General features: G+C 38.6%; 1 protein-coding gene across 1 annotated transcript in view; it reads right to left on the bottom strand.

Moving 5' to 3' along the window:
• Nucleotides 1-3,838: 3,838 nt before the first annotated feature.
• Nucleotides 3,839-20,022, bottom strand: part of CYSLTR2 (cysteinyl leukotriene receptor 2) — a 57,224-nt gene continuing 41,040 nt past the window's right edge. The window contains exons 2-3 of the mRNA XM_055096771.3: nucleotides 18,574-18,674; nucleotides 3,839-8,395 (exon numbers count right to left, since the gene is read on the bottom strand). Of these exons, the coding sequence (XP_054952746.1) occupies nucleotides 7,354-8,394 (1,041 nt within the window). The 5' untranslated portion in view covers nucleotide 8,395; nucleotides 18,574-18,674 and the 3' untranslated portion in view covers nucleotides 3,839-7,353. The remainder of the gene's footprint in view (nucleotides 8,396-18,573; nucleotides 18,675-20,022) is intronic.

Genomic DNA, 20,022 nt, shown 5'->3' with positions numbered 1-20,022 from the left:
TTTTGATTACTACTCTGGTTAAAAGAATAACTTATTTTATAATGCCTCATGATTCTGTTTTGATTAAATGTTTTAAATCTTTTGACATCTGAGTCAAGTTCCCCAAGATTAAAATCATAAATTAAGTCTTTTTTGGATGAAAGGATAAGAATTATTTGGTAAATTGTATGAGAGGCATTGTCAAATGATGACACTAGATTTTCTTTCAGTTGCATTTATGAGTGTGTTATTGAAATAAATGTTCCAACAATTATATAAATTCATAAAAGTCTGTTTTCAGTAGTAAGTTTGGTTATCTTGTTAAATCTTTTCTAAAGTTATATTTGTATGAATATATTATTAATGTGATAAACTCTAGTCCAAAATTGTTTTTGTGAAAAAAGGCTTTAATAAATATGGGTACAAAAAGAGAGAAAATAGTACAATTAATTTAAAGAATTCAAATATATGTTGCAGTTTTGTTAAATGGTTATCATATTTTTTTCTGTCTGTAACTCACTGTAATGCTATTAAGTATACACTGCTATGCATAATCTGTAGTATTCTTGTAATAGTCCTATTGAGGTGTTGTGTTAGGCACAGGAAAGGCAATGCCAGAAAAAAAAAAAGGATCATACTCATTAGAAAAACAGATGCAACCCAAAGTGTTTTCCAATAAATAGGCAAGTATGCATGTTGGGCCTGATGCTCATTCCTTACAACTGCAACTAAGAAATTAGTGACCTTTTCAGGAAAGAGGCTTTCTAGCTATGTGGGACAATTGATGTTGGTCCTGTAAATGTAACCAAACAGTTGATTTATGAACAAAAGCAGAAACTTGCGGGATCAAGTAGCAAATGTAAGAAGCCTTGTTTGCTCATTTCTGCTTGCTAGCATAATTTCATAAAGTCCATGGCTCTGTGACAACATGCAGGTCTCTGGATGGGTGCTTTGAAGACAAAAAAGCTTAGAGGACACAGCCTCCCATGTCTCCTGCCTGAGTCACTACATTCTTTAAAAGATAAATGACCCTAGTCCTTGCCTCTTCCTACACATAAGATAATGTCTAACAAGGTAATATGGTTTGGCTGTGTCCCCATGAAAATCTCATCTTGATTTGAAACTTGCACAATTCCCACATGTTGTGGGAGGAATCTTTAGCGGGAAGTAATTGAATCATGGGGTGGGTCTTTCCAGTGCTGTTCTCATGATAGTGAATAAGTCTCAGGAGATCTGATGGTTTTAAAAATGGAAGTTTCCCTGCACAAGCTCTCTTCTCTTGTCTGCTGCCATGTGAGACGTGCCTTTCACCTTTCACCATGATTGTGAGGCCTCCCCAGTCATGTGGAACTGTAAGTCCCATAAACCTTTTTCTTTTGTAAATTGCCAAGTCTTGGGTATGTCTTTATTAGCAGCATGAAAATGGACTGGCCAGGCATGGTGGCTCATGCCTGTAATCCCAGCACTTTGGAAGCCCGAGCTGGGTAGATCACCTAAGGTCAGGAGTTTAAGACCAGCCTGGCCAATGTGGTGAAACCCTGTCTCTATTAAAAGTACAAAAACTAGCTGGGTGTAGTGGCAGGCACCTGTAATCCCAGCTACTCAGGAGGCTGAGGCAGGAGAATCGCTTGAACCTGCGAGGTGGAGGTTGCAGTGAGCCGAGATCATGCCATTGCACTCCAGCCTGGGTGACAACAGCAAAACTCCATCTCAAAAAAATCAAAAAATAAAAATAAAAGAAAATGGACTAATACACAGGGTTAATAATTATGACTCTGTAATCTATAACCAGGTGCTCTTACACCTAAACATTCATGTGATTCTGCTTCGATATAACTTCTACATACTAAATCTCCATAGTCCATATATAAACTGTGAGCTGAAACACTGTGCTGGAGCAGTCAGACAGAATCTCTCTGAAAAACTTCTCCAGGGTCATAGGCCCAGAATAAATAGAAACTTCTCACCCAGATGGCTCCAAGGCATCATACTTAATATTAAGAACATTAGTTTACATTAATTTATATCAAACTTTAAGCACCTGTCCCATTAAGCTAATGGGAAATTCAGTCTTCGTTGTTACAATGGCTCTCCAATTTGAGAGTAACATGGTGGTTTGTTTTCCCCTAACTTTAAGGTTATGCAAAGATCCTGAAGCCCTACATGAGCCAGCTCATTAGGGAGACTCCTCTGATAGTCAACCACTGGTCCACTGACCTAAGTGTCAGGTTATCCCTGCTGTCACCCCACACTCGGGATGTAGGGGTCTTCAGGGATTGGGGATGGAGGTTCTTGGGTTTAGAATTTAGCCTCCTCAGCACATCATGCAGCTACCCCTTCTGAGGCTTTTCAAACTCCCCAGATAAATTAGCATCTGTGTCCAAGCTATTTATTTAATCTCTCTGTAGATTCTTATGCCAATGCTATACTTTAAGGAAACTTATTAAAGCTTTAAAATATATATTAACATTCTAACAAGTTTTTTCTCATTATATTTCTCTTGGTGGCTTTTATTAGCCCCAAGCAGCTGCCTTCATCTGCTTGGGGATGAGATGTCTTCAGAGTAAGGATCTTCCATCACCACATCCCTAGAGTTACCCCTGTGCCCACTCCTCACTCTCATTTTCCCTGATTGGGTTTCTATTTTCAAATTCTTTTCCAAACAGAAAAATAAATTCTCTACAGAAAGCCATGTCATCTCCTAACCCATCTTTGGCCAGTTTGACATAATCGCTACTTCAGAATAAACTGAAAATCAGCTTAATCAAATCCAAAATAAAGAATTTAACACAGTTACAAAATATAATGGCATTTGCTTCTTAGGTCCCCAGTGAGAAAGCACAGTTCCAGTCTCATAATTCCACCAAAGTTTACACAACAAAAATCCTTTCTCCCAGTTGAACAAGGTATGTACTTGCTTGAGGAAATACCCACTCTCTCAAACAAAAAGAGCTGTGTCCAAAACCCCAGGACACTTTTGGCTTTTGCTATGGTAAATAAAGAGTTCCATTTTGTTTCCTCTCCAAGGACATATTTCAACAAATAGGAGGCTTCACTCTGGCTGGAAAAAGGAAAAGTAAGCCATTACATCTCTGTCTCTGTCTGTCTCTCACATACACACACCATAGACATTAATAATTCACAACCCCTCTCTTATGCTCATCCTAAGGACCTTGGTTGCTCTGTTACTCCCAGCTTTATTTGGGCCATTTTGCCCTTGGAAAGTTGTTAAAGTTTCTCATTGACAATTGAAAATCCCTATGACTTCACAATCGAAATTCAAAATTTAACTTTTGCCCTTCTTCCTAGAGCCTGCATTTCCCCCCACCCTCCAAAGCTGCCCAGCTGCCTGCTCAGGTACAGGCCACACCCAGCATGGATGCCTAGCTGGTTGGCAGCTCTCTCTCCACCTCATTTGCAGTACATATGTGGCCTCTGCAAGCCCCATTTCACCCCTTTCCCAGATGAGATTTCAGCGGGTTTCACCTCAACTACTTTAGGTGTGTACTGTCATCATCCTCATTCAGAGTAATCCATTCTTCATTAGTTTGCTTTAGAAACAAATAAGGAAGTATGTAGTCTCAGGCTGCTTGCAGTCAGCTTGTTTCCATGAGAGGATTCACCCATGTGGCAGAGCCAACATCTGGGGAGGAAAGCCCACAGATGTCCTGGTTGAACAAGGCCTGAAGTCCAACTTCCCTCAGTATATTTCAGTTATATGAGATAATCAAATCCCTTTATTATGTAAGCCACTTGGGGTTGGGTTTTCTGTTACTTGCAACTAAAAATATCCCAAGTAACATATCAAATCTCTCTAACCCCAGAAAGTGACTTTCCTCACCCCAAGAAAGGACTTGCCTCCCATGGCAGGACTAGATGGGCTTCTCTCAAGAACGGAAATACAACTCTGGTCCTTTCCTGCTTTCCTTTCTTCTGTCAATGTTCAGTTTCCATTTCTCATGGGCTTTCTTGTCTTTTTTTGTTTTTGTTTTAAAAAACAACTCAGAATTAGTTTGAATTTTAAAATTTAATTTTAACTTAATTTTTATTTTACTTCAGAAATACATATTCACAAGTTAGGCAATTACACAGTTTGTAAAATAAGTCCCCACCCTATCCTCCCACCCCATCTTCTCCATAGAGGTAACCCCTGCCCATTCTTTCTTCTGCTTCTACCTGTATTTACCTCCTATTGCTAAATAATATGGTTGTACAGCTATTCATCATTTTCCAGATTTAGTTATTATGCATTTTCTGTGTTAGAATATGGCAACCTAGGTCTCTTATACCTCTCCCACACACGTACACATCTTCTCCCTTCATTTCCTGAAAAAAAGGTTATATCACAGTATTTCACTCCAGCAGCACCCCCTTATCTGTGGGAGTTGCATTCCAAGACCCTGAATACAAATAGCACCAAACCCAAATAGTACCAAACCCGATTGCTGTCAATTGGAACACATTTCTGTTCATGTCTTCCACCCACAAATTTAATACCTTTTCATCTTAACTAAGTGTTTATCACACACCGTGGGGTGTAATAAATAATTTTTGCAGCTTGTGGTGCAACAGCAAAACTAGCACAAATTTCTTTTGCCTTCTTCACAATTTTACAGATGGATTTGTTCTTACTGTAGATCTTAGCAACTTCAGCATGTGTTTTTTTTCTTTCCTTATTAAGTCAAGAACTTTTACCTTTTCTGTTAGAGGAAGCACTTTACAGCTTCTCTTTGGTGTATCTTATTTGCCAGCATCACTACTCTTATGCTTTGGGGACATTAGTAAGTAAAATAAGAGTGACTTTAACACAAGCACTGTTATACCACAACAGTTGATCTGAGCAACTGGATGATGACTAAGTGACTCATGGGTGGGTAGCATATACATTGTGGATCCACTGGAGAAATCTCACACCATCCCACTTTGCCCTGCCCAGAACATGGGTGGAGGGTGATAGTGCGAGATTTCAACATGCTACTCAAAACAGCACATGTTTTAAAACTTAAGAATTATTTCTGGAATTTTCCATTTAATATTTTCAGACTGGCTGGCTGTAACTGAACTGCAGAAAGCAAAACCCAGATAATGGGAGACTATTATATTCACATTATCCTCTATGTAAATATTATTCACAGCTGAGCCATGTAGTGTACTGTGGTTATATTTCCTCTCTAATACAAAAGTTTCTTTTCCTCTAGCACTTAAAAACTGTATTGCGTTTTTACTTGCTTATTTTTCTATGTATTTATGACTAGTTTATCTCAATCTCTTCAAGAGAAATCTAAATCCCTCTCAATGTGTATGAATCAATTAATTTCTTCTTTTTCTGGGAGACATCTCTCCTACAGTCCTTTAAGAGTCCTGCTCCAACATGAATGACTTGCTTTCTAAGCCTGCTACACACCAACATCCTGGGAATTCTCTTCACTTTCTCCTGCGTTGGATTCCTTGTTTCCCAGCTACTGTGTTTTCCTCTATCTTGGTTTAATCTCTTATTTTGGAGGATCTTTTATACTCAAAAGGTCTCTATCTACTCTCACATTTATTTGTTGGTGCCTTTCATGTTACAGCCTTTCCCTCAAATGTATTGTGTTCATTGACTACTGTTCATAATTAAGAATGAGGCTCTGACAGGTTGACCAAATGCTGTGAGTGGAAGGGATTTGTTGCATTGTGGGCTTCATCGTCAGGTGAGTAATAGGGCAGACACGCAGCTTTTGTGTTGAAGGATCCTCAACTATTTGTATCTGTCAGCCTTTTTTTCAGATTATGCAGTTTCCCCATAGGAGGATCCTCCAGGGTCCTGTCTTGACAGGGTTTGAGTCTGTCTGTCATCATTCTAGCTAAATAAGGAAAGGGTACTGGGATTTGTGTTTAGTATGACGACTGACTTAGTCCCTCCCTACTTTCAGAATGCCATACCACCTCCACCCTTTACTGTACTATGAGTCAACAACTCTGAAGAGAAACTTTTGGTTTTCTTGTGAGAGTGAGAGGGGGAGGAAATTGGTAGGAAAGGACAGCTTTTATTCAGACTTTCAACCAATCTTCCTGGAAGTTTACAAGGGTAGCGGTGGGGAGAGCACCCAGCCAACACTTCTGCACAGAGATTTTTAAAACTCTTACTAGCTGTGTAAACTTAAACAAGCTTCTTAATTTCTCTAAGCTTCAATTTTTTCAGCTGTAAAATGGAACTCAGAGCTTTGGTGTGAATGTCAAATGGGATCAACGAATGTAAAGTGCCTGGCATAATCTGCCCTGCAGGGAGACTGCATTCAATTGTTGTCAGTACAATGGTCATGGTGATAGTAGTTGGTAGTATCTTTAGCCTTGTTTCAGTGGACAGAAAGGAACCTCTCACGCTATCTAGTGTTTTTCTACACTATCTCAAAAGGGAAGGCAGCATCTCCCTACTCATCTTCTGCCGAAATGTTAATAGAATTTCAGGAGTGCAACAACTTTGCTATTTGCCCTCTACTCCATCTTTCCCTTGAGTGCCCAACTCTAATCCTCAGAGGCACCTCTTTTATTTTTGGCTTCCATCCCAATGAATTAATGGGAAGGAGAACTGCAGCAAGGTCAACTAACCTGCATCTCAAAGAAAATTTGAGATACATGTCCTTGATGATCCCCCTTCCATTCTATACACAATTCTTTCATTTCCTAGGGCAATGCCCCAGATCCTCCTCCTACTTTTCCTGTCCTTCCTAATACCCTGGCAAGAGAGAAACAGTAGAAATAGTATTGCCTTCAGTGTGTTAGAACCTCTCTCCCAATGCAAAATGAAATTCTTCCTTCCCCTACTTATCGCCAGTTCTCTTTTGCTCCAATCCTTCTCCCCCTTTTCTCTCACTGTCCTTACTTGGGACTTGATGCTGCTTTGTTATAGGACAGCCTTCGTCTTCACAGTTAGTCTTTCCCTGAATCTTAGGATGTGCTTCTTTTCTGCTCTGGGGCTTCCAGTAGCGTCGTTAGTTGGCTGTATCTCAAGGGATTGAAGAGGACAGGGGAGCTGGAGAAGCTAGGGAAGTTGTGGCTCTTTTGAAGAATTTAGAAAGCCTGATGGGCCAGAGATCTGGTTCAATATCTGAAGAAAAGTAGGATCCAATGTGCTTTGCATTTTTTCCCAGTCTGATATTTCAGCCCACAGGACTCTAGTAGGGATTTTTCCTCCTGTATCCCTCATTAAGACTCAACAACTGAAAATACACTGAATAAAATTTTTGAAGTAGGTCTTATTAACAAAAGTAATGGTCAACTAAATATTAAGAATCAACATTTGTTGGGAATGATGTAAATACAAAGTCATTTGGAGACTATGAGTGAATGAAGATGGACACAAGGATACAAGAACAGGTCTCATCTAAGAGCTCCTTATACTCTTGTTTCCTTTCTCAACCACACACTAACAGGGAAAACACACTTTGTCTTTGCCTTCTGTGGATGGCCTTTTCTGAGTGCAGACCTTAGTCTGTCCTTAAAATTCTCCCCAGCAAAGTAATAGAGCAGAGGATTGAAGCAGGTATTGGCTGCCGCCAAGGCCAGTGTGATAACCACAGCTTTATGCAGTCTGTCTTTGCATATACCCACTTTCCATGTCGCCAAGTGGATGGTCCTCAGTGTGTGATAGGGCAGGAAACACAAGAAGAAGATGATCAAGGTGATGATGATGGTGGTCAGTGCCTTCCTGTGAGAAACCCGCAGCCCCGATTCTGGGACCTCCACTTTTAACAGAACCCGAATGATCAGCAGATAACAGATGCTGAGTGTGAAAAATGGCAGCAGGCAGCCCACCACCAAGGCAATATAGTTCATGGTCTGCAGCTTAGCAATTTTATAGAGATTCAGCTCTAAGCATGATGTGACACTGCCGTTCTGCTCAGAGCCACTGTCCAGGAGCATTATTGAGGAAGCCATGATAAGGATCCATATGATCCCACAGAGGATCCAGGCACTCCTGATGCTGGTGACATGCAGAAGCCGAAAGGGGTGAACCGTTGCCAGGAAACGCACAACACTCAGCACGGTCAGGAAATAAATACTGCTGTACATGTTGACATACAAGGAATAAGACATAATCCTGCAGGCCAGGTCTCCAAATATCCAATTGGAGCCTCTAAGATAATAGTCAGCCCTGAAGGGAAGCGTGCTTATGAACAGGAGATCTGAAATGGCCAGATTTAGCATGAAAACGTTCACAGATGTGGACTTCTTATAAGGCTGCAGGAAAACATATATGGACAACCCATTTCCCAAGACTCCCCAGACAAATATTATCAGATATACAATTGGGAAAAATTCTCTCTTGAAGTTTTCAATTGTGCAGTTCCTGCTGTTGTTATTGCTGAAGGTGCCATTTGGTTCCATTTCTGATACGGAGATGGATGGATGCAAGGACATAAATTTTCTCTCCATGCTGGGTTAAAAAGAAACAGACACAAAAAGTTACTTTGTGAATTTCCCTTTTTCCTTCTTGCTTACTGATTACATCTCTCTAGGTTTTAATGAAATAGGGAGCAATACTATCTTTTCTTTGAAAGTTGAGTTTTAAAACACTGGTTAAGTCTTTACTACATGCTGCATTACATTTCATAATAAATTTAAATTTCCTGATTTTTGAATGTAGAATAGCCATTAATTTGTTTGGTTGAAGCTGACGCTTCAAACTTAGAGAACTTGTGACCTTCTGCCCCTGTTGACATGAATACCTTACTATGATATTGCAGCCTAAAACTACTGAATAGCAGATTTCTCATCAGAAACTATGGAGGACAGAAAGAAATGGCACATTTCTCAAATGCTGAAAGAAAAGACCTGCCAAGCTAGTATTCTATGTCCAGCAAAAATATCCTTCAAGTACAAAGAGAAAAATCAAGACTTTTTCAGACGGAAAACTAAGACTTTGCTGCCAGCAGACCTATCTTAAAAGAATGACTAGGCTGGGTGTGGTGGCTCACGCCCGTAATCCCAGCAGTTTGGGAAGCTGAGGCCGGCGGATCACCTGAGGTCAGGAGTTCAAGACCAGTCTGGCCAACATGGTGAAACTCCGTCTCTACTAAAAATACAAAAATTAGCTGGGCCCAGTGGCAGGCACCTGTCACCTCTGCTACCCGGGAGGCTGAGGCAGGAGAATTGCCTGAACCTGGGAGGCAGAAGTTGCAATGAGCCGAGATCATGCCATTGCACTCCAGCTGGGGCAACAAGAGCGAAACTCCATCTCAAAAAAAAAAAAACAACAAAACAAAACAAAAAACAAGCAAACAACAAAGAATGACTAAAGGAAGTTCTCTAAACAGAAAGGAATTTATAAAAGAAGGAAACTTAGAATATTAGAAAATAAGAAAGAACATGGTAAGCCAAAATATATGTAAATACAATAGGCTGTCCTTCCCTTTTAGAGTCTAAGTTACATTTAATGTTTTGAAACAAAAACATTAATGCTGCCTGATGTGGTTTTAAATGGATGTAGAGGAATTATTGAGATAATTATATTATAAATGAGGGAAGGCAAAGAGACATAAGAGGAAATAAGAAGTTTTCTATACTTCACTTGAACTGGTAGAATGATGATGCTAATAGACTATCATAAGATATATATATATGTATATCTTTATATACATATATATATTATATATAGAGAGAGAAATACCTAGGGCTTCCACTAAAATGATATACAAAGGGATACACTCAAAAACATTACAGATAAATAAAAATGGAATTCTAAAAAGTGTTCAGATAACCAACAACAAGGCAGGAAAAAGAAAACAGATAATAAAAACAGAAAAAAAATAAAATGGCAGACATCCCTGATTCATCAATAATTACATTAAATATAAGTAGTCTAAATATACCAATTAGAAGATAGAGGAATGGAATATATTTTTTAAATGACCGAATTATGTACTGCCTATAACAAACACTTCAAATAGCGGTATTGGCTGGTTGAAAGTAAAAGGATGGAAAAATGCATGTTATTCAAATCAAAGGAAATAAGGAATGGCTCTTTCAGTATTAACTAAAATGGACTTCAAAGCAAATGACATTGCCAGAGACAGTGAGGGACACTATATAATAATAATAGGGTTTAACCACTAAGAAGACGTACCAATTCTAAATGGGTATGCGCCAAACAACGGAGTTGCAAAACTGAAGCAAAACTGATAAAACTGAAAGGAGAGATATTTAGTGACTTCAAGGACCTCTCTCAGCAATTGATGAAGCAAATAGACAAAAACTCAGCAAAGGTATAGAAAAACTAAAAACACCATCAACCAACAGGATCAAATTGACATGTATAAAACACTTCACCCAACAAAAGCAGAATACTTATGATTTTATGTGTTCACAAAACTTATACCAAGATAAACCACATCCTGGGACATAAAACAAACCTCGATAGATTTCAAATAATTGAAATAATATAGAATGTGTTCTCTAACTACAAGGGAATCAAACTAGAAATCAACAGCAGCAAGATAACAGGAAACCCTCAAAACACTTGAAAACTAAACAACACACTTCTAAATAATCCATGGGTCAAAAAGGAAATCTCAAGGGAAACAAAAAATATATTAAACTGAATAAAAGTGAAAATATAAATTTGTGAGATGTAGCAAATGCAGTATTAGGACAAAACTGTATAACACTAAATTCATACATTACAAAAAGGAAAAGTCACGAAATAAGAATATAAGCTCCATCCTCAAGAAAAAAAAAAGCAAGCAAAAGGAAGGAGATAGTAAAGAGCAGAAATCAAGAAATTGAAAACAGAAAAAAATAGAGAAAAAAATGAAATGAAAAACTGTTTATTTGAAAAAAGTCAATACAATCGATTGCAGGTGCATGCCACCATGCCCAGCTATTTTTTCTTTTTTGTAGAGATGCTGTATCTCCATTTTGCACAGGCTGGTCTTGAACTCCTGAGCTCAAGTGATCCTCCCACCTTGGCCTTCAAACCGTGAGATTATAGGCGTGGGCCACCATGCCTGGCCAGGTAACTTTCTTATAGTAGCAGAACAGACAAAGTCAATAATGAATTAAAATTTGCATATATTAAATAAAATGTTACATCTCCTGATACAATTGACAAATCTCTAGCAAGAGGTACAAAAAAAAAGTAGAACAGACATAAATTTCCATTGTCAGGAATAAAACAGGAGATAACACTATCGATAGATACCTGAGGCATCAAAAGGATAATGAGAAAATACTTTGAATAACCCTACAAATATAAATTTCACAACTTAGAGGAACTAGACTAATTCCTCATAAAATGAAAAATATCTCAACTCACCGAACATTAAATAGATAATTTGAATATCCCCATAACTATCAAGGAAATTAAATTCTCAATTGAAAAACTCTCAAAAAAGAAACCTCCAGATCCAGATGGCTTCACTGGAGAATTCTGCCAACTATTTAAATAAGAATTAACACAAATTCCATACAGTGTCTTCCAGAAAATAGAAGAGACAGGTATTTCCCAATTTATTTTATTGAAGCTAAGTATTACCCTGATACCAAAACGAGGCAAAGTTAATACAGAACAAAACAAAAGACTATGGATGAATATCCCCTGTGAATGTAGGTGCAAAATACTCTTAGCAAAATACCATCAAATAAAATTTAGCAATATATGAAAAGAATTATACACCATGACCAAGTAATCATATCAATTAATATTTTTAAAAGTGCATGACAAAATTCAATATCCATTTACAATCAAAACTCTCAGAAATATAGGAGTAAAGAGGAACTTCCTCAACTTGATAAAGAGCATATACAAAAAACCTACAGATAACATTATACTTCATAGTAAAAGACTGAGTGTCTCCCCCATAAGATCAGGAGCAATGCAAGGATGCCCATTCTCACTGTCTTATTCAACATAGTGCTATAAGTTCTAACCAGTGAAATGAGGCAAAAACACAAAAAGGAAATAAATATCATATAGATTAGAAAGGAAGAGATAAAATGCTTCCTATCTGTAGATGACATAGTTACATAGAAAACCCCAAGAGACCTACAAACATACACATACGTGCACACACACAAAGAAAACAAAAATCTCATAGAGCTAATAAGTGAATTTAACAAAGTGGCAGAATACAAAATAAACATAGAAAATATATTATATTTTATAAACTAGTAATACACATATGAGCACACTGAAGTCAAAATGCAATACTATTTATATTCAATAAAAATTAAAATGAAAGACAGGTGTAAATCTCACAAGACATGTACAGGACTTGCATGCTGAAAACTACAAATTATTGGTGAAAGAAATCAAAGTTTTAAAGAAATGGAGAAACATGCCATGTCATAGATTAGAAGACAATGGAATAAAGATGTCAATTCTCCCCAGATTTATATACAAAATTATGAAATTCCCAGTAAAATCCTTGTAAGTTTTTTTGTAGATATAGATAGGATTATTCTAAATCTTAAATGAAAAGGCAGAGGAACTAGAATAGCAAAAACACTTTGAAAAAGAAGATTGAAGTGGGAAGAATCAATCCATCTAATTTCAAGACTTATTTTATAGCTAAAGTAATTAAGAATGTATGGTATTGGCTGAAGGACAAACAGATAGATCAACAGAAAAGAATAGAAACCCAGAAACAGACCCACATAACTATGCCCAACTTAATTGTTTACAGAAGTGCAAAAACAATACAGTGGAGGAAAGATAGGCTTTTCAGAGGCACTGGAGCAATTGGATAGCCATAGGCAAAAAAACAAACCTTGAACTAAATCTCACACCTTACACAAAAATTAACTAAAATGCAGCGTGGACTTCATGTAGAATGTAAAGTTATTATTATTATTATTATACTTTAAGTTCTAGGGTACATGTGCACAACGTGCAGTTTTGTTACATATGTATACATGTGCCATGTTGGTGTGCTGCACCCATTAACTACTCATTTACATTAGGTATATCTCCTAATGCTATCCCTCCCCCTCCCCCCACCCCATGACAGACGCCGGTGTGTGATGTTCCCCACCCTGTGTCCAGGTGTTCTCATTGTTCAATTCCCACCTATGAGTGAGAACATGCAGTGTTTGGTTTTCTGTCCTTGTGATAGTTTGCTCAGAATGATGGTTTCCAGGTCATTCATGTCCCTACAAAGGACATGAACTCATCCTTTTTTATGGCTGCATAGTATTCCATGGTGTATATGTGTCACATTTTCTTAATCCAGTCTATCATTGATGGACATTTGGGTTGGTTCCAAGTCTTTGCTATTGTGAATAGTGCCACAATAAACATACGTGTGCATGTGTCTCTATAGTAGCATGATTTATAATCCTTTGGGTATATGCCCAGTAATTGGATGGCTGGGTCAAATGGTATTTCTAGTTCTAGATCCTTGAGGAATTGGCACACTCTCTTCCACAATGGTTGAACTAGTTTACAGTCCCACCAACAGTGTAAAAGCATTCCTATTTCTCCACATCCTCTCCAGCACCTGTTGTTTCCTGACTTTTTAATGAAAGCCATTCTAACTGGTGTGAGATGATATCTCATTGTGGTTTTGATTTGCATTCCTCTGATGGCCAGTGATGATGAGCATTTTTTCATGTGTCTGTTGGTTGCATAAATGTCTTCTTTTGAGAAGTGTCTGTTCATATCCTTTGCCCACTTTTTGATGGGGTTGTTTGATTTTTTCTTGTAAATTTGTTTAAGTTCTTTGTAGATTCTGGATATTAGCCAGATTTTAGGTTTTACATTTAAGTCTTTGATCTTTCTTGAATTAATTTTTGTGTAAGGTGTAAGGAAGAGATTCAGTTTCAGCTTTCTACATATGGCTAGCCAGTTTTCCCAGCACCATTTATTAAATAGGGAATCCTTTCCCCATTTCTTGTTTTTGTCAGGTTTGACAAAGTTGAGATGCTTGTAGATGTGTGGTATTACTTCCGGAGGCTCTATTCTGTTCCATTGGTCTATATCTCTGTTTTGGTACCAGTACTATGATGTTTTGGTTACTGTAGCCTTGTAGTATAGTTTGAAGTCAGGTAGCATGATGCCTCCAGCCTTGTTCTTTTGGCTTAGGATTGTCTTGGCAATGCGGGCTCTTTTTTGGTTCCATTTGAACTTTAAAGTAGTTTTTTCCAATTCTGTGAAGAAAGTCATTGGTAGCTTGATGGGGATGGCATTGAATCTATAAATTACCTTGGGCAGTATGGCCATTTTCACAATATTGAATGTTCTTCCATTTGTTTGTGTCCTCTTTTATTTCATTGAGCAGTGGTTTGTAGTTCTCCTTGAAGAGGCCCTTCACATCCCTTGTAAGTTGGATTCCTAGGTGTTTTATTCTCTTTGAAGCAATTGTGAATGGGAGTTCACTCATGATTTGGCTCTTTGTTTGTCTGTTATTAGCATATAGGAATGCTTGTGATTTTTGCACTTGATTTTGTGTCCTGAGACTTTGCTGAAGTTGCTTATCAGCTTAAGGAGATTTTGGGCTGAGACGATGGGGTTTTCTAAATGTCATCTGCAAACAGTGACAATTTGACTTCCTCTTTTCCTAATTTAATACCCTTTATTTCTTTCTCTTGCCTGATTGCCCTGGCCAGAACATCCAACACTATGTTGAATAGGAGTGGTGAGAGAGGGCATCCCTGTCTTGTGCCAGTTTTCAAAGGGAATGCTTCCAATTTTTGCCCATTCAGTATGATATTGGCTGTGGGTTTGTCATAAATAGCTCTTATTATTTTGAGATACGTCCAAATACCTAGTTTATTGACACTTTTTAGCATGAAGGTTGTTGAATTTTGTTGAAGGCCTTTTCTGCATCTATGGAGATAATCATGTGGTTTTTGTCTTTGGTTCTGTTTACATGATGGATTACGTTTATTGATTTGCATATGTTGAACCAGCCTTGCATCCCAGGGATGAAGCCAACTTGATCGTGGTGGATAAGCTTTTTGATGTGCTGCTGGATTTGGTTTGCCAGTATTTTATTTAGGATTTTTGCATCAATGTTCATCAGGGACATCAGTCTAAAATTCTCTTTTGTTGTTGTGTCTCTGCCAGGCTTTGGTATCAGGATGATGTTGGCCTCATAAAATGAATTAGGGAGGATTCCCTCTTTTTCTATTGATTGGAATAGTTTCAGAAGGAATGGTACCAGCTCCTCTTTGTACCTCTGGTAGAATTCGGCTGTGAATCCATCTGGTCCTGGACTTTTTTTGGTTGGTAGGATATTAATTATTCCCTCAATTTCAGAACGTGTTATTGGTCTATTCAGGGATTCAACTTCTTTCTGATTTAGTCTTGGGAGGGTATATGTGTCCAGGAATTTATCCATTTCTTCTAGATTTTCTAGTTTATTTGCTTAGAGGTGTGTATAGTATTCTCTGATGGTAGTTTGTATTTCTGTGGGATCAGTGGTGATATCCCCTTTATTATTTTTTATTGCGTCTATTTGATTCTTCTCCCTTTTCTTCTTTATTAGTCTTGCTAGCAGTCTATCAATTTTGTTGATCTTTTCAAAAAGCCAGCTCCTGGATTCATTGATTTTTTTTTAAGGGTTTTTGTGTCTCTATTTCCTTCAGTTTTGCTTTGATCTTAGTTATTTCTTGCCTTCTGCTAGCTTTTGAATGTGTTTGCGCTCGCATCTCTAGTTATTTTAATTGTGATGTTAGGGTGTAAATTTTAGATCTTTCCTGCCTTCTCTTGTGTGCATTTAGTGCTATAAATTTCCCTCTACACACTGCTTTAAATTGTCCCAGAGATTCTGGTGTGTTGTGTCTTTGCTCTCATTGGTTTCAAAGAACATCTTTATTTCTGCCTTCATTTTATTATGTACCCAGTAGTCATTCAGGAACAGATTGTTCAGTTTCCACGTAGTTGCGAAGTTTTGAGTAAGTTTAACCCTGAATTCTAGTTTGATTGCACTGTGGTCTGAGAGACAGTTTGTTATAATTTCTGTTCTTTTATATTTGCTGAGGAGTGCTTTACTTCCAACTATGTGGTAAACTTTGGAATAAGTGTGATGTGGTGCTGAGAAGAATGTATATTCTGTTGACTTGGGGTGGAGAGTTCTGTAGATGTCTATTAGGTTCACTTTGCGCAGAGCTGAGTTCAATTCCTGGATATCCTGGTTAACTTTCTGTCTTGTTGATCTGTCTAATGTTGACAGTGGGGTGTTAAAGTCTCCCATTATTATTGTGTGGGAGTCTAAGTCTCTTTGTAGGTCTCTAAGGACTTGCTTTATGAATCTGGGTGCTCCTGTATTGGGTGCATATATATTTAGGATAGTTAGCTCTTCTTGTTGAGTCGATCCCTTTACCATTATGTAGCAGCCTTCTTTGTCTCTTTTGATCTTTGTTGTTTTAAAGTCTGCTTTATCAGAGACTAGGATTGCAACCCCTGCTTTTTTTTGTTTTCCATTTGCTTGGTAGATCTTCCTCCATCCCTTTATTTTGAGCCTATGTGTGTCTCTGCATGTGAGGTGGGTCTCCTGAATACAGCACACTGATGGGTCTTGACTCTTTATCCGATTTGCCAGTCTGTGTCTTTTAATTAGAGCACTTAGCCCATTTACATTTGAGGTTAATATTGTTATGTGTGAATTTGATCTTGTTATTATGATGTTAGCTGGTTATTTTGCTCGTTAGTTGATGCAGTTTCTTCCTAGCATTGATGGTCTTTACAATTTGGCATGTTTTTGCAGTGGCTGGAACTGGTTGTTCCTTTCCATGTTTAGTGCTTCCTTCAGGAGCTCTTGTAAGGCAGGCTTGGTGGTGACAAAATCTCTCAGCATTTGCTTGTCTGTAAAGGATTTTATTTCTCCTTCACTTATGAAGCTTAGTTTGGCTGGATATGAAATTCTGGGTTGAAAATTCTTTTCTTTAAGAATGTTGAAAATTGGCCCCCACTCTCTTCTGGCTTGTAGAGTTTCTGCCAAGGGATCTGCTGTTAGTCTGATGGGCTTCCCTTTGTGGGTAACCCTACCTTTCTCTCTGGGTGCCTTTAACATTTTTTCCTTCATTTCAACTTTGGTGAATCTGACAATTATGTGTCTTGGAGTTGCTCTTCTCGAGGAGTATCTTAGTGGTGTTCTCTGTATTTCCTGAATTTGAATGTTGGCCTGCCTCGCTAGGTTGGGGAAGTTCTCCTGGATAATATCCTGAAGAGTGTTTTCCAACTTGGTTCCATTCTCCCCGTCACTTGCAGGTACACCAATCAGACGTAGTTTTGGTCTTTTCACATAGTCCTCCCATATTTCTTGGAGGCTTTGTTCATTTCTTTTTACTTTTTTCTCTCTATGCTTCTCTTCTTGCTTCATTTCATTCATTTGATCTTAAATCACTGATAACCTTTCTTCCACTTGATCAAATCAGCTACTGAAGCTTGTGCATGCATCACATAGTTCTTGTGCTGTGGTTTTCAGCTCCATCAGGTCATTTAAGGACTTCTCTACACAGTTTATTCTAGTTAGCTATTTGTCTAATCTTTTTTCAAGGTTTTTAGCTTCTTTGCGATGGGTTAGAACATCCTCCTTTAACTCGGAGAAGTTTGTTATTACCAATGGTCTAAAGCCTTCTTCTCTCAACTATTCAAAGTCATTCTCCGTCTAGCTTTGTTCCGTTGCTGGCAAGGAGCTGCATTCCTTTGGAGGAGAAGAGGCACTCTGATTTTTAGAATTTTCAGCTTTTCTGCTCTGGTTTCTCCCCATCTTTGTGGTTTTATCTACCTTTGGTCTTCGATGATGGTGACGTACAGATGGGGTATTGGTGTGGATGTCCTTTCTGTTTGTTAGTTTTCCTTCTAACAGTCAGGACCCTCAGCTGCAGGTCTGTTGGAATTTGCTGGAGGTCCACTCCAGACCCTGTTTGCCTGAGTATCACCAGTGGAAGCGGCAGAACAGCAAATATAGAAGAACGGCAAATGTTGCTGCCTGATCCTTCCTCTGGAAGCTTCATCTCAGAGGGGCACCCAGCTGTATGAGGTGTCAGTCGGCCCCTACTGGGAGGTTTTTCCCAGTTAGGCTACTCGGGGGTCAGGGACCCACTTGAGGAGGCAGTCTGTCCATTCTCAGATCTCAAACTCTGTGCTGGGAGAAGTACTACTCTCTTCAAAGCTGTCAGACAGGGACGATTAAGTCTGCAGAAGTTTCTGCTGCCTTTTGTTCAGCTATGCCCTGCCCCCAGAGGTGGAGTCTACAAAGGCAGACAGGCCTCCTTGAGCTGTGGTGGGCTCCACCCAGTTAGAGCTTCCCAACTGCTTTGTTTACCTACTCAAGCCTCAGCAATGGTGGATGCCCCTCCCCAAGCCTGGCTGCCACCTTGCAGTTCGATCTCAGACTGTTATGCTAGCAGTGAGCGAGGCTCCGTGGGCGTGGGACCCTCCGAGCCATGCGCGGGATATAATCTCCTGGTGTGCCGTTTGCTAAGGCAGTTGGAAAAGCACAGTATTAGGGTGGGAGTGTCCCAATTTTCCAGGTACCATCTGTCATGGCTTCCCTTTGCTAGGAAAGGGAATTCCCTGACCCCTTGTGCTTCCTGGGTGACGCGATGCTCCGCCCTGCTCCATGGGCTGCACCCACTGTCTGACAAGCCCCAGTGAGATGAACCCAGTACCTCAGTTGGAAATGCAGAAATCACCCGTCTTCCGCGTTGCTCACACTGGGATCTGCAGACTGGAGCTCTTCCTATTCAGCCATCTTGGAACCTAGTTTTCCCTAGAATGTAAAATTATAAAATTTTTAGGAAAAAAATTTTTGGGATCTAGGACTGGCAAAGAGTTCTTAGAATTGACACCAAAAACATGATCCATAAAAGAAAAAATTGACAAATTGGAGCTTGTCAAGATGATAAATTTTTGCTCCACAAAATACTCTGCTAAGAGGATGAAAATACAAGCTACAGACTAGGAGAGAATATTTGCAAATCACTTATCAAAACAGGGTTATTTAGAATATATAAAGAACTCTTGAATATCAACAGTAAAACAAGCAAACAAATAAAAAACTCCAATTAGAAAATGTGCAAAAGATAGAAACAAACATTTCAGGGGATATACAGATAGCATATAAGCACATAAAAAATTGTTCAACATTGTTGGCCATTAGGGAAATGCAAATTAAAACCACAGTGAGGTATTAATACATACTTATTAGAATGGCTAAATAAAACATAGCGACTACATCAAATACAGAGAAACTGGATCACTTAGACATTGCTGGTGAGAGTGTAAAATGATACAGTCATTCTGGAAAACAATTTGGCTGTTTCCTAAAAAACTATACATGCAACTACCATGCATTCCAGTAATTATACTCCTGGGCATTTATTCCAGGGAAATGAAAACATATGGTTACATAAAAACCTATAAGTCAGTGATTACTGCAGTTTTATTTGTAATAGCCCCAAACTGGAAATAACTCAGATAGCCTTCAATAGTTAAACAGTGGTACATGCATACCATGGAATTCTGCTCAGCAATGAAAGGAGTGAACCATTAATACATTTGTTAACTTGAATAAATCTCTAGGGAGCTGTGCTATGTGAAAATAAAAACTAATCATACAGTGTGATCCCATTTATATAACATCCTTGAATGACAAAATTATAGAAATGGAGAACACAGATTTGTAATTGCCGGGGATTAAGAAGGTGGTGGGGGTGGGAGGGAAGTAGAGGTAGCTGAAGAGTAGAGTTTGAGGCATCCTTATGGTGACAGAAATGTTCTACATCATAACTGTATTAATGTCAATATTTGGGCTGTGCAGGAGTTTGAGATGAGCCTAGGCAACATAGTGAGACCTGAGACCCTATCTCTATGAGAGAGAGAGAGAGAAAGAGAGAGAGAGAAAAAGAAAGAAAGAAAGAATAAAGAGAAAGAAAGAAAAAAGAAAGGGAAAGAAAGAGAAAAAAGAGAAAGAAAAGAAAAAGAGAGAGAAAGAAAGAAGAAAGAGAAGAAGGAAAGAAGGAAAAAAAGAAAAGAAAAGAAAAAAAAGAAAATGAAAAAGATTAGCTGGGCGTGGTGGTGCATGCCTGTAGTCCCAGCTTCTCAGGAGGCTGAGATGA

This window comes from Pan paniscus, chromosome 14 (assembly GCF_029289425.2).
Source record: "Pan paniscus chromosome 14, NHGRI_mPanPan1-v2.0_pri, whole genome shotgun sequence".
Classification (NCBI taxonomy): Eukaryota; Metazoa; Chordata; class Mammalia; order Primates; family Hominidae; genus Pan; species Pan paniscus.
This window is presented reverse-complemented; position numbering and strand designations above follow the sequence as displayed.